General features: G+C 46.5%; 1 protein-coding gene across 3 annotated transcripts; it reads left to right on the forward strand.

Moving 5' to 3' along the window:
- Positions 1-7: 7 nt before the first annotated feature.
- On the forward strand, positions 8-24,142 carry qtrt2 (queuine tRNA-ribosyltransferase accessory subunit 2). 3 transcript variants are annotated; one of them, XM_051940519.1, is made up of 9 exons: positions 8-204; positions 318-581; positions 666-721; positions 4,903-4,979; positions 13,687-13,896; positions 14,898-15,097; positions 18,752-18,921; positions 22,873-22,987; positions 23,135-24,142. In XM_051940519.1, the coding sequence occupies exons 2-9, from the start codon at positions 364-366 to the stop codon at positions 23,394-23,396; spliced, it is 1,308 nt and encodes a 435-aa protein (XP_051796479.1). In that variant the 5' UTR covers positions 8-204; positions 318-363; the 3' UTR covers positions 23,397-24,142. The 3 variants fall into 3 exon arrangements, with proteins under 3 accessions (XP_051796479.1, XP_022050769.2, XP_051796480.1); XM_022195077.2 differs by having other exon boundaries at positions 10-204; positions 18,752-18,903; XM_051940520.1 differs by having other exon boundaries at positions 22-62.

Here is a 24,142-nt window from a genome sequence, read left to right on the forward strand (position 1 = left end):
CCCGTCGCACTTGATGACGACATGTTTCCACGACTTGTAGTTCCCGTTTAGCAGTTTTGTGGGTAAGCTAAAAGAAGATGCTCTTCAATTAAATCATTTTTAATTTAGGCAAGCACAGCTGTGAATGTACAGTTTCATTAAAACGAGTCACTGATAAACAAGAAACATTTCAAATCGGTGAGAAGCGGACTGAAGCTGTAACACGTGAGTGGCTAGGCTGACTAGCTCCGTGGCTAATTCCCATGCTTTTTCAGTTACAGTCGGCGCTTGTAGCTAATTTTAGCTAACTGTCATCGCACTGGTTGGTTCTGGGTTAGGTGTTGTGGTGTAGTTCGGTGCTTCTGTTCGACTGGAGCTGTCGGTATGGCTGGCGGCAGGATGCAGTTGGAGCTGTCCCGGGTGGTTCAGGGAAGAAGTCGTCTGGGTGTCCTGAAGGGACTCGGCAGGACGGGGCAGCACTCTCTGGAGGTCCCTGGGTGTTTGCTCTATACACACTTTGGGACGGTCCCCCATCTCACCCAGGACACGCTACACACTCTGAGGAACCTGCCCTCAGTCACTCAGGTCACTCTGTCCAATATGTAAGCTATGCCCAGCACGAACACTCCCACACACACTGAGCTTTACATTAAATCTAACTTCCATCTCATCACCTCTTCCTCCAGAGCAGAGCACCAGGAAGTGTTGGAGGAGTTTAAGGATGGATTCAGGAAGTTTGCAGGTACAGATCTACATTTTGCTCTTTTCCTTTACTATCAGTTACACTCGAGAACAGAAACTTTTTACAAGGTTGGCAAAATTGGAACTGCTGATACTCTTGGGGCGAGGCACCAAAACCAAAAGAACATTTTCAGAACTATAATTATTACATTGTCATGGAGGCAAATAAAAAAAACAAGTCAACATGAAAATTTCATTCTAATAAAGACATGATGATTTCTCATTTTACCGTGAAATTTGCTAGTAATCTAATATGCATGGACTAAAACAGTTCCAGTTAACATTTTTGTAATTAGGGTGAACAGCAATAAAAAATAGCCCAAGAGAAGAGCTGTGGCTGTGTATTTGAGAGTAAAATCACTTACAGGCAATATGTGCAGTTATGATCAATATAGAAAATGCTGTTGATGCAGGATGATTATTTATTCAACTACAGCCAATTATGGTTCAATAGAATGTGCTTTCATTGTTACTCAGCTACTTGCTGTCATATTTTGGTACTTAATAATTATAGAGGCCTTATTCTGCAATGTATCCATGAACACAATAATGTTATTACTGCAAATATCCTGCTTTGAAATAAAGAAAATCTCCCTAACAAACAAACTTCATACAACAAAAGCATATTTAACAGATTGGATTTTAACAGTAAAGTAAAATTGAGCTGTGATGGAGGTCAGGATTCAACTGTGTAACACATGATTTAACTGTAGATGATTAGCTGATTATGTGTAACAGCTTGCCTATCGATGGTGAATAAAACGCACAGTGCCTTTTACAGTTAGATGCTGAATTAATCTTTTTTCATGTTGGGGATAATTTGTATTTCTAATCATTTAATTAAGCTACCGTTGTGTTGTTTTGTGTGCATAAATGGAATCATATGGCTCTTGCTGCTGTCTGAAGCTGCAGGTATTTAATGAAGCCAGAGGAAAGACTCAACAAACCGAACTTCAGCTCATGTTAACAGTTTGAGGTCTGTGTGCACCTCCATCAGCTAAAGACACCAACTGGATCTTTTGCACGCTGCAATTTTTATGGACTGACACATAGCTGACTAGCTGCTGGTATGCAGAGCTGTTAGTCATCTGATGCGGCTTTCACTGAAGCTTTGATATCAGGTTTTCTGTCAGTGAACTTGACTTATCAGACATGGGTGTGCCCACAGGGGTGATCGGCCAATGGAGATGCCTCTGTTAGAGAAAAGAGGGAAGAAAGTTGGGATTTTTAAACGGACAGAGAGCACTGATTAGATATTAATCATGATGGCATCCACTGCTGTTTGAATGTATTTCAGTATATTCAGAATTGATTAAAAGGTAATCCATCATCAGGCTTTTAACTGAAACTATATATATGTTTATATGGTGCGGCTTTATTTGCTTTCCAGATATATACAACTGTTTTAAAGTGTTTCTATGACTTGCTGTAATATGTGCAGGTGAAGGCAGTTTAATGGCAATTATATAGATGAGTGATGGCAATGTGCAGATCAGATACTTCACTGGAAAACACTCTCCAGCACTAAATGATTTGTAAGCTGTTGTCAGTTCTCGCCAGAAACGATATAAAAATGCATCCACACTGTGGGCAAGAGGCTGTAACAGACTACAAAGTGGCAGCTACTATAAATCACTAAACCGACGTCTAAAATCGAAAGTTATACCCAGTATATATGTGCAAGAATAACACTTACAATGAAGGAGGAGGATCCTGATAATCCAATATAACATCAGGTCTCTTTAGGAGCCGCCTGGTATAAATGATGTTATAAATATCTGTTTGTCCACATCGCCAAGCTAGCATTTTTATTTCCCCCTTATTAAAGCTGTAAATTGCAGCCATTTAGGAACAAACCGCTGACACTAATGTTGTTGAACATTTTCAAAAAATTCTCAGCTGCAGCTCTACCAGATTTGATGCAACAGAAATGAAGCAAACAAGTGTTACATCTATTTTAGTCACTGTCACTCCATGGGCCTTCACTTCTCAGTTGGCAGCCGTTGATAAACGGATCTTGATTTTATAATGGATACAGGAACCTCCAGGGTGAAAGGGGTTAAGAGAAAGAAATAAATGCTGGATTAAACATATAAAAATCTCTTTTGTGAATGTAAATATTTTTCATAAAGTACACTTTGCTCATCCACTTTAATGGAACCTGCTGTGTTCATTCCATATTTTCCATATCCTTGAACTTATCTTTGGTTCTCATTTAACTCACATCTGCCTCTCTCAGGGGATGAATTACTCAGAATCAGAAATACTTTATTGATCCCTGAGGGGAACTTGCTTAAATTAAGATGTGTGAGGAGGGGGGAGCCCTTATCCAGTGAGGTTGGGACTCATTCTTCACTAGAAGATAGTTCAGGTTGAAACTGTACGTCGTGTCTGCTGCTGATGCAAACTGTCCAGACTGACGACGGCTCTGTTTCTGGAAAACTGTCTTGCAGCTGAATTTCTGAATGTTAATCTTTATTGTTGTACCACAAACTAAATTCCATTAACTTTCACTGTATTGGTGACAATTCTGTCCAATATCTCAAATTAAATCTAACTGTCTAAATAGCCTGTTCCACATGGGAGAAACCAGAGCACATTCATTGTTGCTTTACTTTATTTGTATGCTTTGTGTTAGTAATTTATAGGAAATAATATTTTCAATGAATATGAAGAAAAAACAATAATACAGCACCTCACTAATAGACGTATGCTCAAATGCACTGCAGTGGCAGACCAATTGTTATCGTTTTCATTTAATTTATGACTCAGGAAACACTGCTATAAATGAAAACCAACATATCTTCGCATTGACCCAGCAAACCTATCTACACTAACTTAAAGGCTGAGAATAATATTTTCCAGAAGCCTGTTGCCTTATCGTATGTTCTCGTGTGATTAGATCAGTTCATGTGTGCAGCAGTGCCACTAGTGCATGGCTTATTGCATATAAGCAGCAAAACTGTAAACTCTCTGTAATAGTCCACTTTATATGAGGAAGAGGAAGCAATATTTGCTGAAAATATAATTGTGTACATGCTCTGAAAGTGCTGGATTGGTCCTGAGCTTGATCCTGTGACTTCATTGTAGAAACTGTGAATTTGTGCAGCAGCTCGGCTGTTCGCTTTTAGAAGAGTGTTCAGATTAATAAGACTGTTCTTACAGGGACAATGAAAGAAGATTGAAGTCACCTGCTCTGCCCCAAGCATAAATTGTGCACAGCCCTTCCCTCAGTTTGGAGATTGCATCGATCCTGCTGCTGTGTGATGCAGCAGTCAAAGAAAAGAAGGCGACATTCTACGTTTGTTTGTTTGTGTCACACGGTGTCTGGACGTGGATTTCAAGGGTTGTTTTAGTTTGTCATGCTGTGATATTGAAGGAGATGGAACTGCTCCAGCAGGGTGTGATTTGAATTTCAGGAGGCAGAGTTCAGCTCCAGTGGGTTGTTGTCCAAGTTAACACTTTGCCTCTCTCAGTGGCAAAGCAATAAGTAATCTCACCTGAATCACTCAACTCCAAGTCAGAGGCTGTGGAGGACAGAAAGGGCTTTTTATTGAACTGACAGAATTAACCTTGTTGCTGTTCAGCCCCGACATGGTTGTCATTTAATCCTTTGTATTACCGTAGTCTTCTTCTAATAACAACCACACCAGAGGAACCTGTGCTAAACTGAAAGACTGTATGTAGAGTTCAATATTGGAAAGCTGATTAGTTTTGTGAGCTTGACTTAAAAGTGGCTTTGCTCTCAGTAATATTTAAACAAACGCCCCAGAAGAGACGTATCTTTTGCTTTGTTCTACAACAGTGGCTGTGGCGCTAAACTTTACCCTGCCTCAGGCGACCTGATTTAAAATTGGAAACGTAATCACAGTCGTGTCACTTGTTGCAAACTGTCAGGGGATTACCATAGAGCCGTCTGTAAAGCCCCAGGAGGGAAGAGCAGCGATTAAATAATTAGAAATAATAGCAGAATTTGCTGCAATTAGGTCTGTGTTTTCTCACCTTTTGATCCTGTGCTGCAGCTGGGTTTGCTGATAAGGCAACACCTCAATTCTCTCTCCAGGCTCACGCTGTAACGAACGCCTCACTCCAGCACCTTGCTTTGTGCTCGGCTCATGCTGGCTGTAAGCCCTTTGCCAGATTTTGTTCTCTGCGAGTGATGCAGTGTTTTCTGTTTTTCAGGTCTTCATGATACTGTGTTGTACTGCTCGCTTCACGACCCTGCGGCGCTCTGCCCCACAGGTTATACCACCAACAAGGTGAGAAAGGGGCTTCTGCATAGGAGCTGAAGTAGCATTGACCTTTAGTCAGACATTGGGGGGGGGGGGACTGATGGGGTCTTCTGTTCCAGAAACTTAAACCGTGTGGAACTGTTGGCCTGTTAGATGTGTGAGAGAACACCGAGCATTACACTGGAAAAAATGCCCCTCTCAAAACAAGAAACAATAACTTATTTCAAGGAACTTTTTACCTTGAAATACATGAAAACATCTGCCAGTAGAACAAGTCAAAAATGGCTTGGTGAGATTTCTTGAAATAAGATGTGACATTTAAAGTATTGAGATCTTAAAATTAGCTGGGAAAACTTATTTTAAGCTGTATTTTACCAGGATTTTCATGCTTAGGTGTCTTAAAATAAGCCAGACATGCAAAAAAATAGTAATTTTTCACTCAAAATTGAATTTTTGCTTTCATGTAACCTCCTAATTTGAGATGTATTAAACTTATTTTGAGTTTTCTTGTAAAATTCACCTCAAAACGAGAGAATTTCAAGATTGTTTGACTTAAGATATTTAAGATGCATTGTCCTAAAACAAGTCCCTCCATCTTGCTGAAATGTCACTTAAGTGAATTTATCTTAAATCAAATGGGATGAGACATTTTGACTAAAAATAAGAGACTTGGTAAGATTGAGTTTTTACAGTTCCTGCTGCTGTGCCACGTGCATTAAAGCCCATGTCACTCTGTGTAATAAAGCAATAATTGTTTCTGTTGCTGCAGGTGTTTATTAAAGACAAATGAAAAAATCTGACAGCTGTAGGCAGCAAACAGGAAGTCACTTGGTCAATTAATGTTTCTACAAAATCCTTAATTACGTTTAGTAACACCTAAATGGCAAATTTATAAGTTTCAGACATTTATTAAAAACGTTTCAGAGCTGCCTGAGTCACATTAATCGCTGTAGTGTGACACACATGTCAATAGGTTATGTAGTAGATACCCGTGGGTGGTGCAGTGTTACCTGGACCAACGGGCTCAATTGATTCTGACTGGGTGATTGTGAAAGAGCCGATAGCATCAGTGACCCCAAGAAGAAACATCCAGAAGATTTACTGCGTGTTTGAAGAAGTGTGATCCATAAACTACAACCTCTGCTGACTAAAGAAACACAATCTGAGGTTTTTGAACTCTACAGCTTTCATCTCTGTGTAGAAATGTGAAGAAAAGCCCAGTTTGCTGTAATAAGTAACCTTACCACCTTTAATACATCTGTGTGTCTCATAATGTGCAAAAAGATGTTCACCCCTGGTCCTGATGTGCCACGTTAACTTCCTCTTTGTTACATTAGTCTTGAGGTGCAGAAAGGGGCCGTTTCTTAATATTCAGGACAGTAAATCGATGGTGGTCCTCACTGAACCCGAAGCTTTGGCGCTACACTCGCAGCATTTGTGTTGTTTCATAGGTGCACCCAAAACTTTATTTGGAAGGTGACCCCTTTTATTTCGAGGGTGTCAGCAGCTCCTTAACAAATGAAGTGAAAATGAATAGAAAATACCAACTGGCAGATCTGTTAATAGGGTTCATAAAAAACGGATGACATGGTGCATCTTGATTTCTATTAAGGGGGTACGATCCAAGCAGACAATATGTGTCATACAACGAGCGAGTTGGACCCGAGCAGAGAACCACGTCTCCAAGACCAGAGGAGATGTAAAGGATTTATTGGAGGGGATGAATAATGGTGGGTGGGAAAAGCCAGGGAGCAGAAGCAGGGGGGTTCCAGGCAGGAGTGAGGCTCCAGGCAGGAGTGGGGGTCCAGGCAGGAGTGGGGGTCCAGGCAGGAGTGGGGTATCCAGGCAGGAGCGGGGGGTCCAGGCAGGAGTGGAGGATCCAGGCAGGAGTGGGGAATCCAGGCAGGAGTGAGGGATCCAGGCAGGAGTGAGGGATCCAGGCAGGAGTGAGGGATCCAGGCAGGAGTGGGGGGTCCAGGCAGGCGTAACTGGTGAAGGTTTGTTGGGGAAGCCGGAGGGGAAGGAGGATGGCGTGGGATCCCGGACAGCTGATCTGAGGGAGGCAGGAGAAAGCAAGGTCAGAAGTTGGCAGAAACTTAACAAAACCGATCATGAAGGGGGCTAGAGAGCAAACCGAACTGCGTGGTTCTTGTTTAACGCTCTGGCAGGGAGTGGAAGGCTGAGCCGGTCTTTATTGCAGGGGTGAGTCGTTAGTGAATGATCGTCAGCTGTCCGGGAGCCGTGCAGGTAGTTGATTGCCTGAGTGGAGTCAGCTGAGGAGCTAGACTCCACTCAGGCACCGAGCTGTAGGGGAAAGACAGGGCAGAAGAGCGGATGGGAGACAAACAGACAGAGACAGACAGGACAGAGGAGCGGATTGTGACAGTACCCCCCCTCAACGGGCGCCTCCCGGCGCCCCATGGACCCAACCAAACCCACCGGGGCAAACAAGGAGCAGACAGAGACACGCATACAAACAGGGACCAGACCGAGCGGAAGGAACCAAAAAAGGACAGGAAGAGCAGAAAAACGACAGGAGGGATGGGAGGGAGGGAAAGACGGGGGGGACGGGAGGGACAGGAAGGAGAGAAACGAGAGAGGGACTGAAGGAAACTCAAGGCTGGGACTGGACCTGGCACAACTGGACTGGGAGAGGAAATGAACATGGACAGGACTAAAGACTAGACTGAGGACAGGACTGAACTGAACTGAGGGCAGGACTGGCCTGGACTGAGTTGAGCGAAGGAAAGGACTGGACTGGACTGAGCTGAGCGAAGGAAAGGACTGGACTGGACTGAGCTGAGCGAAGGAAAGGACTGGACTGGACTGAGCTGAGCGAAGGAAAGGACTGGACTGGACTGAGCTGAGCGAAGGAAAGGACTGGGCTGGACTGAGCTGAGCGAAGGAAAGGACTGGACTGGACTGAGCTGGACAGAGACTGAGCTGATCGAAGCTGAGGACTGGACCGGACTGAACTGAGAACAGGGCAGGACAGGGACTGGACCGGACTGAACTGAGAACAGGGCAGGACGGGGACTAGACCGGACTGAACTGAGAACAGGGCAGGCCGGGGATGGACAGGGCGGAGGGTCCGCTCCGGAGGACGGACCGTAGGCTGGACAGGCCGGGGATGGACAGGGCGGAGGGTCCTCTCCGGAGGACGGACCGTAGGCTGGACAGGCCGGGGATGGACAGGGCGGAGGGTCCTCTCCGGAGGACGGACCGTGGGTCGGACTGGCTGAGGATGAGTGGGCCGATGAGTCCGTTCCGGTCGGCGGAGGGTCCGTTCCGGCGGGCGGACCGTGGGCCGGACTGGCTGGGGATGAGTAGGCCTGAGGGTCCGTTCCGATGGGCGGAGGGTCCGTTCCGGCGGACGGACCGTGGGTCGGACTGACTGGGGATGAGTAGGCCTGAGGGTCCGTTCCGATGGGCGGAGGATCCGTTCCGGCGGACGGACCGTGGGTCGGACTGGCTGGGGATGAGTAGGCCTGAGGGTCCGTTCCGATGGGCGGAGGATCCGTTCCGGCGGACGGACCGTGGGCCGGACTGGCTGGGGATGAGTAGGCCTGAGGGTCCGTTCCGATGGGCGGAGGATCCGTTCCGGCGGACGGACCGTGGGCCGGACTGGCCGGGGATGGGCAGGACGGAGAGTCCGTTCCGGTGGACGGCCTGGGGGTCGGACTGGACGTGGACGGGCAGGGCAGAGAGTCCGTTCCGGTGGACGGCCTGGTCGAGGCTGGGCAAGCCGGTGGGTCCGTCTTGGGGAACGGCCCGAAAGCGGGACGGTTTGAGAAAGGTCAGGGCGGAGGGCACGCTTCAGAGGGGGGCCTGGAGGCGGGGCCGGCCAAAGCCGGACTCGCCGGAGGGTCCTCCTCCGAGGACGGCCCGGGGTCCGGACAGACAGGCGGGGCCGCTCCGGCGGGCGGCCCGGGGGCCGGACAGGGCAGAGGGACCGCTCCGGCGGGCGGCCCGGGGGCCGGACAGGGCAGAGGGACCGCTCCGGCGGGCGGCCCGGGGGCCGGACAAACAACTGGGTTGGAGGTGGGTCCTCCGGGGGCGGAGCAGGATGGGAAGCGCAAGGCCTCTTCATGGACTTGGGGAAGGCTCCAGGGAGCGGAGGCGGGGCGTCGACGGCCTCCTCGGGGAGCGGAGGCGGGGCAGGATCCAGGGGCCCCTCCGGGGGCGGCGCAGGATCCAGGGGCCCCTCCGGGGGCGGCGCAGGATCCAGGGGCCCCTCCGGGGGCGGCGCAGAAGGGAAGGCACAGAGCCTCCTAAGGGGCTCAGGAATGGCCTTATGCCCGTCTAAGGCCGCTGAGGTCGCGGGGACCGGAGGCGGGGCGTCGTCGACCTCCGCGGGGACCGGAGGCGGGGCGTCGTCGACCTCCGCGGGGACCGGAGGCGGGGCGTCGTCGACCTCCGCGGGGACCGGAGGCGGGGCGTCGTCGACCTCCGCGGGGACCGGAGGCGGGGCGTCGTCGACCTCCGCGGGGACCGGAGGCGGGGCGTCGTCGACCTCCGCGGGGACCGGAGGCGGGGCGTCGTCGACCTCCGCGGGGACCGGAGGCGGGGCGTCGTCGACCTCCGCGGGGACCGGAGGCGGGGCGTCGTCGACCTCCGCGGGGACCGGAGGCGGGGCGTCGTCGACCTCCGCGGGGACCGGAGGCGGGGCGTCGTCGACCTCCGCGGGACGGAGGCGGGGCGTCGTCGACCCCCGCGGGAACAGGAGGCGGGGCGTCGTCGACCCCCGCGGGAACAGGAGGCGGGGCGTCGTCGACCCCCGCGGGAACAGGAGGCGGGGCGTCGTCGACCCCCGCGGAAACAGGAGGCGGGGCGTCGTCGACCCCCGCGGAAACAGGAGGCGGGGCGTCGTCGACCCCCGCGGAAACAGGAGGCGGGGCGTCGTCGACCCCCGCGGAAACAGGAGGCGGGGCGTCGTCGACCCCCGCGGAAACAGGAGGCGGGGCGTCGTCGACCCCCGCGGAAACAGGAGGCGGGGCGTCGTCGACCCCCGCGGAAACAGGAGGCGGGGCGTCGTCGACCCCCGCGGAAACAGGAGGCGGGGCGTCGTCGACCCCCGCGGAAACAGGAGGCGGGGCGTCGTCGACCCCCGCGGAAACAGGAGGCGGGGCGTCGTCGACCCCCGCGGAAACAGGAGGCGGGGCGTCGTCGACCCCCGCGGAAACAGGAGGCGGGGCGTCGTCGACCCCCGCGGAAACAGGAGGCGGGGCGTCGTCGACCCCCGCGGAAACAGGAGGCGGGGCGTCGTCGACCCCCGCGGAAACAGGAGGCGGGGCGTCGTCGACCCCCGCGGAAACAGGAGGCGGGGCGTCGTCGACCTCCGCGGAAACAGGAGGCGGGGCGTCGTCGACCTCCGCGGAAACAGGAGGCGGGGCGTCGTCGACCTCCGCGGAAACAGGAGGCGGGGCGTCGTCGACCTCTGCGGAGACTGGAGCCGGGGGGCCACGATGCCTCCTGGCCTCACGTCTTCGACGGCCCGGCCGCTTGGCAGGTGGTTCTATGGACGGCAGGGAGACAGGGCCCGGTTGGCTGCTTGGGGAGCCAGTAGGCGGCTCGCTCAGAGGAGCACTCAGGAAGTCACAGATGTAAGCAGGTAAGTGGTTGGCTAATCCGGGTCGCTGGCCTGCTAGCTTGCGGCCCAGGGTTATGGTTGCGTCTTGGGGATCCTCCCTCCACTTCTCCCACAACTCGTATAACGTGTTGAAATAAACGCTGTGCTCATCGCAGGAGGAGAAGATGTCCCAAGGCGTGTCTAGGGGTTGGGTCTGATTGAGAGGAACGGAGGTCCGGTTCTGGAGAGCAGAGGTCGGGGTCGGGGTCCGGTTCTGGGGAGCCGAGGTCAGGAGGATGGACGACATGTGGACAACGGGTGGGGGGTCAGAGAGGGGCGGTGATGGGGCAAGATCGCGGGAGCCACGGCACCTCCTGGTATGGTGTCCTAGGCAGCCAGGTCGTTCAATGACCGGCTCCACGATTGGCGGGGACTGGGTGTCTCCTCTCCGGGGAACATGCTGCTTCCTAGATGGTGGTTTGAGAGCTAGTCGGGTTCCCCAGAAGGGAGAGGAGGTGTCGTCGGTTAGGGTCTGGGTGTTGGCTGGGCCTGGGGCTGGTGGGGGGGAAGATGGCGCGGGTTGGGCTGCAGATGAGGAAACTTGAGTGAGCAGGGCGATGTTTTGGTTCAATTGTGCCTTAGTGGCGGCAACATCCTGAAAGGCTTGGTTGTATTGAACCAACAGGGCAGGGTCGGGGGCTACCTGGGATACCTGGCCAGTTAAAACAGTGAGTTTACTGAGTATCTTCTGGTACTTGACCGTGAGCTGACGAAAGGTTTGGTGGACTTGCCTGATGTCGGGTGGAGTGAGCCAGTCCGGCTTTGACAGCGAGTTCTCCGGGTCCATGTCTGGCCAGAGCGTTCTGTCATACAACGAGCGAGTTGGACCCGAGCAGAGAACCACGTCTCCAAGACCAGAGGAGATGTAAAGGATTTATTGGAGGGGATGAATAATGGTGGGTGGGAAAAGCCAGGGAGCAGAAGCAGGGGGGTTCCAGGCAGGAGTGAGGCTCCAGGCAGGAGTGGGGGTCCAGGCAGGAGTGGGGGTCCAGGCAGGAGTGGGGTATCCAGGCAGGAGCGGGGGGTCCAGGCAGGAGTGGAGGATCCAGGCAGGAGTGGGGAATCCAGGCAGGAGTGAGGGATCCAGGCAGGAGTGAGGGATCCAGGCAGGAGTGGGGGGTCCAGGCAGGCGTAACTGGTGAAGGTTTGTTGGGGAAGCCGGAGGGGAAGGAGGATGGCGTGGGATCCCGGACAGCTGATCTGAGGGAGGCAGGAGAAAGCAAGGTCAGAAGTTGGCAGAAACTTAACAAAACCGATCATGAAGGGGGCTAGAGAGCAAACCGAACTGCGTGGTTCTTGTTTAACGCTCTGGCAGGGAGTGGAAGGCTGAGCCGGTCTTTATTGCAGGGGTGAGTCGTTAGTGAATGATCGTCAGCTGTCCGGGAGCCGTGCAGGTAGTTGATTGCCTGAGTGGAGTCAGCTGAGGAGCTAGACTCCACTCAGGCACCGAGCTGTAGGGGAAAGACAGGGCAGAAGAGCGGATGGGAGACAAACAGACAGAGACAGACAGGACAGAGGAGCGGATTGTGACAATATGTGCTTGCACCTCAGCATAACATCCCCTGAAAATGTAGTTTTTTCTGACTGCCAGTGGTTTCATTTCTCACTGTTGTCGTGAAGAGCAGGTGCACTCCAGGACATCACTGCTGACAGTGGTTAGAGGTTGAACAGAGCAAATTTCTATTCACAGTGCAGAGGTGAAGATTTAAAACTTCACCATCGATCCATTACCTATACACCGCTTAGCCTCATTAGCGTCATAGGGTGCTGGAGTCTATCCCAGCTGATTTAGGGCACGCTCACATTCACACCTAATGGCGATATTAGAATTATCAATTAACCTCAGCATGTTTTTGGTCTGTGGGAAGGAGCCGGAGTACCTGGAGAAAACCCACTGACAGGGAGAACATGCAAACTCCATGCAGAGAGATCCAGAGCCACTGTGCAGCCATGAAACTTAACCAGAGTTATGCTATTTTTATTTATATTTCATTCCTATCTAAATGAGTGGTTAACTTGATCAGTAACTGGATCCTTCAATGACTTGTGCAATCAACCTATAAATGCAGATGTTTTACATGTGGGTCATTCTGCCTCAGTTCACCAAATGGCTCACGCCTCACCATCTTCAATTTGACAGCTTTTTTTTTTTTTTAAGTGTTGAATATTGATTGAGTTGACCATGTGTAAAATCTGGGGTCATAGGCAACATTAGTTTTTTAGTAAAAAATTCTTAAAGAAGGTGGGGTCATGTCGATTTTTGCTCCATTTTCTTCACACCTACCTGTGGATCAATGTTAGAAGAGCCATGACTTTAGAAATAATGTAGCTGGAGTCTAGACTTCTATAGACTTCTGGTTTGAGAGGACAATACAAACCAGTTATACTATGGTTCAAATTTGGTCTTTATTTTTTTCTATTTTGATTCTGTCAACCTTAAAACCTTCATTTTTCACCATAAGCTGAATTTTGTACCTGTGATTGGTGCGAATTGGAGCTTTTAAAATGTAGAGTAAGGTTCCAGTCAGAGCCAGCATTTGAACATGAACTGAGCAGGTATTGCAGGTGAAACCACTCCAATGGTGTCCCAACTAGAAGAGTATATATATTGTTACTGGGCTAAAAGAAAAATCCTTTTTTTCCAACTCATAGTCCTTCAAATAATGTTATCAAAAGTGGTACTATAAGCAAACACGTGTGTATGTCAGATAAATATATATATTTGTCTTCTTTATCAAGATCAGCTTTTTAACTCGGTTACCTAAGATTATACACTTACTTTATAACCTATGTATGCACAGAAGAAGAAACCTGACAAATATAAGATGGTCAGGTGTAAACTTCAAAAAAAAATTTGCTTAATTGAAATGGAATGATGTGTACTGATCATATAAGAAAAAGGTACATTTCCTCCTGCAGTCCATTTAAGACAATTACCTTCAGTTTTACTATGGTGGAGCGTGTGCTTGTAGCCTTTTCTGTGTGAAAACTTTTGAAGAAATATTCATTCTGAGCACAAACTCTCTTTTGCCACTTCTTGCGAGTGTCCAAAGGTTAATGGACAAATGCTTCCTCAGATGAAAAATGTCTCTCCGTTGTCATCAGACGGTGTCAGTGTGGGGCAGCGGTGGGCGGATCGAGCTGACGGTGGCCAAGTTCATGGCTCTGCAGAAGACCGTGCAGCCCGACTGGTACCAGAGCATGGCGGACGGAGAGACCTGGCAGAACAGCACGTCACGGAAAAGGGTCCGAAAGTCGGTGGATCGAACTCTCGCTCACTTGGATGAGTGTCTGCTGGTGCACCAGAAATCACAGGTACACACACATTAAACACCCGCTGCCTTTCACTTACCGTCTCTGAAGTCTGCCTTTGTAACTCTGTCATGCACAGCACAAGCACATGAGACAAGGATTGATGTTTGGTGGTTTTGTGGTCAAAGGGGCCACAGTGTAGCAGAAAGATGTGAGATTGGGACGAATACATTATCAGGGGGTCCATACTTTATCAGCAGGTGTTTAAAGGTGCAGCGTCAGGCATTACTAATGAAACACACAGGTTTCCTTTCTTTAAAATGTGCTCAAAGACTACCTCATTTCATGATAGGGAGAACAGATTGGAATAGACTTAAATGAGAAGGAACAGCAGTGGTGTCATGAGTGGTTAAGCGACACCTTTATTCAGTTACGCTTCAGAGGAGATAATATCATTTAACCATACTGCTTTCTCACCCGAGGGCGTAAACAGCTTCATTTATAGCAAGGAGCTTATTGTGTTGTTTTGTTGGCATTTGTTACTTCCAGTCTTTTGTGTGTCGTTTAAACATTTTCTAGGTGACTGTTTATCACCTGTGTTTCTTTGTTAAATGTTGCATTTATTTTCTGTTTTATTTCCCGACTGCAAACCGAGTTCTCCTCGCGGAAACAAATGTCATGTGTGGAATCATGTTGAGCACGGAGAACTGACAGCGTGCTGAAAGTAGTTCTTGATCAACACTGTACGCAGTGAGCTGCTTGATTGCCAAGACGCTCCCTGGTCCCCCACTGTGTCTTTCATCCTCGCGATGTGCCGTCAACTCCATGTCGAGTCATCAAATTCCAGGTGGCTTGTTTCCAGAATGAGAGCTTTTATTTATATATTTAGAATATACTCTTGATTTAAAAACCCACTTTGCCGCCGCAAATCCCATCATGTGCCGCATGTGGTTATGAATTTTATAGCTTTTATCTGTTTTACTCCATTTTCTTGCACTTGCTCTTCCTTCTATGTTTCCGGAGTGTTTTTTCTAAGTTGTTTATCACTAAACTGTCATTTCCAGGAGTTGGACGGAGTAGAGGTGTTCGGGGTGGTGGAGGGAGGAGACATCTTGGAGGAGAGGGTTCGCTCAGCCAGAGAAACAGCCAAGAGGCCTGTAGCAGGATTCTGCCTGGACGGCCTCCAGACGGGCTCCATGGACCAGAGACTGAGGACTCAGCTCATCACTGCTGTGAACAAGGAGCTACCTGAGGACAAACCCAGGTTTGTCTGCTGATGATGGTGTAGAACATGAATTAATTACAATTACTAAATAGTAATCGTGGTTTCATTTTTGGTGTTTAATTGAAATCCGTCACGGAAAGCAGTCAGTCAACTAGAACCACCAGAAAGAGCAGCAGTGATGGTTAGATGAAGGAACAGTTCTGTTTGGTGACTAAAAGCTGTGTAACATAAAGGCTTGCCGTTTATTTACCGACCAGCTTAAGATCAGCCTGTTGACTAATCTGTTTTTTACTGCAGGCCTGCCACTAATCATTGTTTTCAGCATCAATGGAGCTTTTCATTTTGACTGATTGGGCGCTCTTTTAAAGGCTTAAGTGTTTGTTTTGAAGAGATGTTTACTTCAGGCTGCCAGTAACAATTATCTCCACTATTGATCTGCCGAATGTTTTCTCAGTTAATTGTTTGGTTTTTAAAACGTCAGAAAATTGAAAGGAATGTCTTGTTTCCTTAATTATATGAAATGTGCAACGATATAAAACTGAAAAAGGCAGCAAAACTTCATACTGAAACCGGTGACATGTTTATATGAAAACTGTCTGACATGATTTTAACTTATTAATTCACCACTTGTTTTGCCTTTGATCTAACTGATTATATAAAATGGTGGAAAGCAAACGACAATATGCTGTATTTATCAAACTCTAATAAGGAATTCATGAAGTGTTTTTACCTGATGGGCAGATTAATGCACTCTCCATTTATCGGATTTCTGTCCTTTTTGTGGTTGTCACCGTTTGTGTGCAAAACGGTGTGATTTGGAGGCTGAGCAGGCGCAGTTGGTTTATTCTTCTCAATCATTTAATTCTCCTGCTTGATTGATTAGAAGTGAAAACGCTGCTGGCTTTTCGTGCTCCCCCGCCACATCCACAGTCTGTCAGCAGTCATTATCTCAGCTCGACCTGGAGGCACCAGTGTCGGCTAGGTCTTATCCATTTTACCTCTTTTCATTACATTTCTCCAATCCTTCGCCGTGCCTGACTTCTTTTTAATTTTCTTGCATTCTTTCCACCTTTATTTAAATACAGAATCTAAATTGCTACGTTTGAATTTGAAAAACGGAGGAGGCAAAATATTATTTCGGTGAGGAGAAATTAAATTCTCCTGGAGTGCAGTGAGAGGTAGATACAGTCATATATTTGGATTTTAGCCCTGAACTAAGCATGCAAACATCACCAGTTTTAAATCATCTTGCAATCAAGTATTTAGTTGTTTTCTTTCATCTTACATTTTTTATTTGAATTGAAGCAGAAAAGATTAGATAATTTTGCAAGAAACTAATCAAATCAAGTCAGTTTTATTTGGGAAGGGATATAGGTTTATGGCCAAAATAATTCCAGTCATTTTGATCAACATTTGAATCCTGATTTTTCATTGATTTTAGGGACAAAATATTTAAATAAACGGGTTGTTTTTGCTTGTTTTGCTACATTCCTGTTAACATACACATTTATACATCAAAATAGGGCTTAAAATAAGTTTCTTCTTCATCTAAATTCAGCAATATATAAAAAACTGAACCCAAAATGCCTCATGTGCAGAACATCAATACACATGGCGATTTACCAGTATCTACCAGTAAACGCCTCACATGCAGGCGCTTACTGGTAGAGATGCACAGAGAAGCTTCTAGTCTCCACTCGGATACTGCAGTGGGCACAGTTCACTCAGCTGTGTGGTCAAAAATTACGTGAAAAGAGCGAAGAAAGGCGTTCTAACACAAACCCAAGTTGAAGCCCAAAAATGTCAATTGCATGGGGTTTTCTATTGGCAGGGCATGGGTTTTAAGTGTCACTATTGCTGTCAGTCATGTTGTTTTAAGAGTGGAAAGACAAAATCCTGGCTGCGATTATTATTCGATTCACTATGCAGCCCTACTGTCACATTTCATACACAAGTGAAGTCAGTGTGCTTTACTTTAAAACATAGAAAAACATATCGTATCACATAAATTAAATAACCAACCACCTCTACAATGTGCACAGATATACATCCCAAAAAAAGGCCAAAATTGTTTATTCCTTTTTTAGCTCATGAATTACAGGCACATGCATCCACTGAGTACCAAATACCTGAGAAAACAGAAGTGTTTCAAGGATGTTTTTAATAGAAGATACAGGTGCAGCAGATCGCAGGTCATCAGGCAGTTTGCTCCAGAGAATAGTGTCATGATAACAAAATGCGCCTTCATCTGATTTCACTTTAATTCCTAGAACAATCAGGAGACGCATGAGAATGATCTGAGTGACCTGAGTGGGCTTTAGCCAGCAAGCAGGTGGGAAATATATTTGGGAAGCACATCTTTTAAGGTTGAGTGGACAAGCAGTAATGCGTTAAAATGATTTGTACACTCCACCCACAGCCTGTGTGGTGTTTTCAGCCCAGTGGTAATTCCTTGTTAGCTCAGTAGATGCTTTAATGGGCATTTTCAAGAAAAAAGTCCAATCAGCCTCTGGTTGTAGTTTCTTAAATGTGAGGATTTGCTGCTCTTGTTTACGTTTGTTTGTTGTACATTATTATAATGTTGGTTTTGTACTCCGGCTTCCTCCAACAGTCCAAAAACATGCTGAGGTAAACTGATAATTCTGAATCGGTGTGAATGTGATGGTGACTGTTTGTCTCTGTATGTAGCCCTGTCATAGACTGGTCGTCCCCTGCCTTTCCCTTAAGTCAGCTGGGATAGACTCCAGCCCTCCGTGACCCTAATGAGGATTCAGTGGTGTACTGGTATAGAGATGTGGGTTTTATACTGTTGGTTGGACAAAATAAGCCATTTTGATGAGGTCAGCTTGAACTATGGGAGCTTGAGGAAGGCACTTTTTTTTTTTTTAACTTTTGGAAAGTTTGACTGAAAATAAACCTCACTTGCAATCCCAAACATAATCTTACATGCAGATTAACATGCGATCACAATGATAAAACAGAAACTTTGATTTAAAGCTTATTTAGCAGCTTGTAATCCAGCTGAATGGGTTGTATGATAAGAGTTCCTTTGACGATCCTAAAGCCAGCCTTCATTTCTCTGCTCTACGCCGGCAGAGTATAGTCTCCTTTTCAAAACCCAAGGACAAACTTCCTCCAGAAGTTGTTGGTTCTCAAAAACTCAATCAGCTTTTGAAAGACATCTCTCTGGACTCCGTCCCACATGAGCAGTCTTCTCCTGGAGATAATGGAGGAGCTCTGCTTGTGGCTCTGAGGCTGAGAGAGTGGAGCTGCGAGGAGTGACCGTCTGTGACCAGGAGCTCCCCGAGAGTTTTGATGAGTTTGCTTTTGAACAGGCTCATCTCGAATACTGTGGGGCACCGTCCCTGCTGGTTTTTCCTGGCTGTTAGGGGATGCAGCTTCCCATTGGAAAGTGTGGAGGAGTCATTATCGAATGCCAAATTGGGCTTGACCTTGACGCTTGCAGGCAGAGAGTCAGAGGGAGCCTGTTAGCTGGAAGCCTGAGAAAAGTGAAAGCAAAAACACTCGTGGTTGTGCGTGTTGCTGATTGAGGGAAGAAGGCTGCTGGTGTTTGTGTGTACGTCTTACCTGGCAGTAGATGTGTCGTTTTTGCGGTTTCTTGGCCGTTTTCTCCAGGGATTCCTGCTGTTTCTGTGTATGTTTGTTGACTGTGTGTTTGTGTTTGACTTTCAGGCTGCTGCAGGGTATCGGCAGACCTGATGAGGTGCTGGCGTGCGTTGAGGCCGGTGTGGATCTGTTCGAGAGTTTTTTCCCCTTCCAGGTGACGGAGCGAGGATGTGCTCTCTGCTTCAGCTTCGACATCTCCCCGGACCCCGAGCGCGCAGGTAGAGCGCCCCCTGAAGGTGTGGCGAAGAGCTAGTTAGCTTTTTTTTTTTTTTTTTTTTTTTACAATTATTGGCAGTGTGAAAGACAGTTGTGGTGCACAAATATTGATCTATTAATTTATAGATGCATTAATAAAACAGTTCATTTAACTGTTAATGCACTTCTGTTGTACTCGGCATCAGTTTAATGTTGCATCATGTAGCGTAGCACCAGGTATGGGTCAAGCTTGATTACTTTCCGCTGCTTTAGCATTCCCCATCTAATTTGCATCAGCTTCTATTACAAATGTATTATTTCATACTCTGCAGCACCCACGTTTTCCCTGAGAAAACAGCTTTCTTGTACTTATTAAGCCCTAACCTGTAACTGTCATTCCATTTCCTGACATGCAGCATTTAAATCAAAGCACACAGAGGTTGAATTTCAAATTTAAAAGGGGGCAAGGGGGGATAAGGGAGGGCAGTAATGAGACAGTTTAGAATTTGGCAGCATTTATTTTTGCAATTCTGCTCTTGTAAACGCAAATGACCTTTCAGGTAAAAACTACCTTGCCCAAAGCAACAGAATGACATTTTTAAAAGCAAATGTGATGAAAGAAATTACCCCCCAAAAAAGATGGAAGACATCAGCATTCTGCTTTCAGAGCTTGCAGTTCGTGCCTAGAGCAAACTGACGTGTCACTGTGTAATTTAGAAGTTTGGGTAGGGGGTCTATGAAATGTGATTGTCATTGGAAATTTGATTCCTTTTATGTCATAGTTTAGTTAGCGTGATTTCTGTGCATGAAAGCGGTACGGACAGAGCAATGAGAAGAGACTGAAGGGTGTGAATACGCTGAGATGTCGTGCACAGGAAAGTATTAAGGTCAGTGTTTTAGAAAGCAGAGAAAATGGGCACTTTGATGGTTTCGATGGAGTTAACTGATAAAACCGAACCAATAATTAGCACTGCAAGATTTGTTTAATTTCCATAGGAGGAGGCTGGAGCTTAAAATGCATGCAGAGTTTAAGCTCCTGGTTCTTATGAGTGTAAAGGGGCATTCGTTTCACACTGCTGCACTGAGTTTCAACATGTTTAATCAGACTTTAATGGTTCAGTGCAGAGTGCTGTCACCAAATGAACAACCCTTCATCTGGTTTCAATTTGGTGAGCAACAAGGACAGCTGCTCAAGCCTGTTCGCATAATGAAGTGCGTGTCTGGGTGTGGCTGTGGTAATTGTGTCACCCTGCAGATGAGGCGTTTATTTTGCAGCATCAGACCTGCTTATAATGGATGGAGAAATTATGCATGTGTGCAAAGTAGCTGGTGTGTATTTTCTAGTGTCAGATTAGTTAAATAATTAGTTGGAGAGAAATGATAGTGAAATAAAATCAATGGTGCATCTCTTAGCAGCTGCAGCAAGGTAACAATTAAGTCTGAGTTCCTGTTTTTGATCTCAAGTGGAGAGTTAAAGAGTCACGAGAAGAGCTGTGGCATGTAAAGTGGTTCAGCCTTTTTGAAGAATTTCTGCCTTAAAAGTAAACTTTATTGTCCTTGAGGAGAAATATGTATCAATAATGAAAACATAAGGAGACATTTGACCATACATTTAGCATTAACAGCACTATAGATTGGTGCGGAAACTCTGCCGTTTGTTTCGTGCTAATAAAAAAGTTGCACTAAACTCGTCTGACAGAGGGAAGTTTGGTTTCTGGCCACATCTAGTGTCAGACAGCACTAATCGATTCTGCACAGGGAGCATAATGGAGTTCGGTGGAGGTGAGAGCAGGGATGGTGTCAAACTCCAAGAAATTGTAATTCCCCTTTTGGCCAATTACAAAACCCCACAGGGTGTGCATGTCAACACCTCCACTCCCCAGTTCTGGTCCGTTTTGACATGGCAGATCAAATGCTAATTCACCCCCTTCCTTTGTCGCACTCTTTCTTCCTTCATTTTTAGAACATCTTCCATCTATCAACCAATCTTTTTCTCACTGTACTTAGTCCACTAATTCTGCCATGTAAAGTTAGAACATACCAAATGTAGACTCAACTTTTTGAACGTTTCAGCCTGTAAAAAAATGTTCTGCCATGGAAATGTGTAATTTTGGGGGGGAAACCCCAGAAAATGATTTTTTTTTTCTGGTTTCCTTTGTGAAAAATCTAATTTGATGCTCAGTAAGTTTGATACACCACTTAGTTAGACTTAAATAAGCTTAATTTAATCATCATGGGAAGAAAAATATCCAATTCCTGATAATCTAGTCCTGCTAAAAACTAGCTAGCCTAATTTCCCAAAGTAGCAGAGACCACATCTTTCTGGCTTTTGATTTTAGTGAAAACACAAGATGGTAGGTAGTTTAAACTACATTAAATCACATTTTAGATTGAAGTCCATCTCTGAATGTTGATTCAACCCGAAAAAACCCATCACATGTATCAAAGTTAAAAAAAAAAATTCAATGACTCTCGTGCAACTCTGCTTCCTCAAGAAAGCACAGATCTACATCGTCCCTTCCTCTCTCACCAACCTATCGCTACTCACTGCAGCTTGAGCACACCAGCTCACCCATAACTCTGTTTGTATACTGTAAATATTGAAGAGTAAAAATACAGAAAGTTCCATTTTGCAAGTTGCCATGATTGGCTTCTTAGATTTGTTACCTGTGAAGCTTCAGACTCATCAGTACACTGCAGTTTAAGGCACTCATTTAATTGATTATATGACTTCCAGCATATTAAAAACACCAAACGGGCACGTTAATAGAGTAAAACATTGTATTTTCACCGTGGTCTTTTATTTGGGAATCATGCATATTGGTTTGAATGAACACAAGAAGGTTTTGTTTGTAGCTGTGTTTTTTCTCTGCAGGTTTCAGATCAGAGACAGTAAACTGGCTTTGCTCTGCGGCCACTTTTGCAAAATGACATGAGTAATAACCGAACGATAGTATTCATCAAATTACATGAATTTGAAGTATTAATGGGCCTAGAACCCAGCTTTCATTGGAAGGATCATTTTAAATTAACCGAGTAACAGCCCTGAACCGCTACTGAGCATTTACTGTTTAAATCACCAAAATGTTTCCAGTGTGAATCAGGTTATTTAAAATGTGAAGTGAAAAATGGTAGATGGGCCAGCCAGCACAGTATCTCAGGCCTGATTCAGTCTGCAGGCGGCAGGACTTTTGGTTTTCTGAAAGGTCTGTGAAGTCCGTGACATTGGTTCAGAACTCGTTCAAAAGGCATAAAATGAAGGTTTTCAACTGTCTGTGTCGCAGTTTTAATAAGCAGCCTTCAGTCTTCAATCTCTTTCTTCTCGGCTTCGATTTCAGTCGTGCCTCTGTAGTGCAAAATCCATCTTCTGCACAAGTTACTTCTTCCTGCTCTATTTTATTGGCTTTGGTCAAGCCTCATTTTGTCCCGTTTTATTCTTCTGCTTATCACCCATCTGCTTTAAGCTCCATACAGACCCTGTGGTAATTCCCTTTTTATGTTTTGTTTGCACACTTTCTTGCTCTCTACTTGACCCTTTTCAGTTCACACTAAACCCATTTTGGCCCTCTGTTGCCTTTTAATCTCTGACCGCTATAGACCGCTTTCTTCCTTTTTCGTCGTCCTCCCCGGTTTCGTTTTTTCTGTCTTCCTCACATCTCTTGTGTCCACGACTGGCCAGATAGCCTGTCCCCCTGCAAACAACCGTCTTATTCAATACACCGGCGTTCACATTGAATTAAGTGAAATCACCTTCCAATGAACTCCTATCTATGTAAGACAGCGTTGGTATTCAGAACATAGCCGGTAAGTAATTATATTAAAATGTTGGAGGGAATATAGGACACAGCAGGGGTCAAGCTGCAGTGTGTTTGTGTTTTTTTTTGGTTTTTTTTTTGCTGCTGGTTGTGCATACAGAGACTAATTCTCCGGCAAAAGATGAGATCGTGGTGTGAATGCGCAGAGATTAATAAGATGCATATATGTTTTGGCAGTGCTGGAGCAGAGCGAAGAGAAGGATGCAGCGGGGGACATAAAACAGAATGGAGATCTTAATCATGATGATCAAACACAAATGACATCTTTTGAGATCAATCTCAAAGACAAGAGGTTTGTGGCAGCTGTAGTAAGCCCCCACAGGGTTTCGTAAACAGATGTGCTTAATAAATCTTTGACTTTTTATGTTTGTAGAACATCGGATTTCCATTTACGGTGCCTGTTCATCAATTTTTAAATTTCCTTTCAACTTTCATCCAGGTACCAGGATGACTTCAAGCCGCTGGTAGAGGGGTGTGGCTGCTACTGCTGTAAGAACCACCAGAGGGCGTACCTGCACCACCTGCTGGTGACCAATGAGCTTCTGGCTGGAGTCCTCCTCATGATCCATAACACCTCCCACTATCAGGGCTTCTTCAGTGCCCTGAGAGAAGCTCTGGCCGAAGACAAGCTGGACCTCCTAAAGACACGGGTGCTTAGGGCTGGAGCCCAGCAGACGGAAAGAGACGAACAAGATGGATAAAAGAGAGAGATAGTGGAGGGATTGATTTGAGGGAACGTGGGAGGAAGGGCTCTTCTTTGCTGGAGTGGCGTGGCCAGAGGCAATCATGAGCACTGTCTTCCTCTGTCAAGGCAAGTCACAGGATGAACTGTGATACTGGAGAGACCTTGAGAGTGACTCACTCCACATGTTGCCAAAGCCATGTCTCTGGTTAAAAGAGGAGGATAAAAGGATGAAAAGAGCGGAGGGAGAGAGAAGTTGGTGCCCTGTCTCACATCAGGAGGACCACTACCTTTAACTCGTGTATTGATCTGAGCAGATAGCCAGGAGACAGACAGAGTGAGGGTGGGATGGCGGGAGAAAAAGAGGAGCAGAATGAGAAGTCAGGAGGAATTTGCATAGAAGTAAAATTGTGTGGATGGATGACGGTGAACTATTGGAGATGACTGAATCTCTGTTGTGACCTGATTGCAGGTCAGTGCATGGCTAATGTCTTTTGACCTCAGTGACAGCAGCACACACCAGAGGGGGAGAACCAATGAGGGTGATCAATCATTACAAAGATTTACTTTTTTATACCTCAGTAGACACCACTTTTGTAATTTTTTATTTTACATAAATAGGTGATGTATAAAATCAGATTTCCCAGAGATTGTGTTTCTCTTTTTGTCATTTCATACTTTATGGATCTGCCCTCCTTTTGAGCATCAAGAATATTTTTTTCATGTTTCACTTGGATACCTCCATTAAAACGAGCTTCTCTCATA

The sequence above is a fragment of the Acanthochromis polyacanthus genome, chromosome 20 (genome assembly GCF_021347895.1).
Source record: "Acanthochromis polyacanthus isolate Apoly-LR-REF ecotype Palm Island chromosome 20, KAUST_Apoly_ChrSc, whole genome shotgun sequence".
Classification (NCBI taxonomy): Eukaryota; Metazoa; Chordata; class Actinopteri; family Pomacentridae; genus Acanthochromis; species Acanthochromis polyacanthus.

Excerpts from the sequence above, each read along its gene's own strand:
- qtrt2 (XM_051940519.1), top strand. The coding sequence starts at position 364 with ATGGCTGGCGGCAGGATGCAGTTGGAGCTGTCCCGGGTGGTTCAGGGA. Across the intron at positions 722-4,902 it reads TGGATTCAGGAAGTTTGCAG|GTCTTCATGATACTGTGTTG; the intron begins GTACAGATCTAC and ends TCTGTTTTTCAG. Across the intron at positions 22,988-23,134 it reads ATCAATCTCAAAGACAAGAG|GTACCAGGATGACTTCAAGC; the intron begins GTTTGTGGCAGC and ends ACTTTCATCCAG.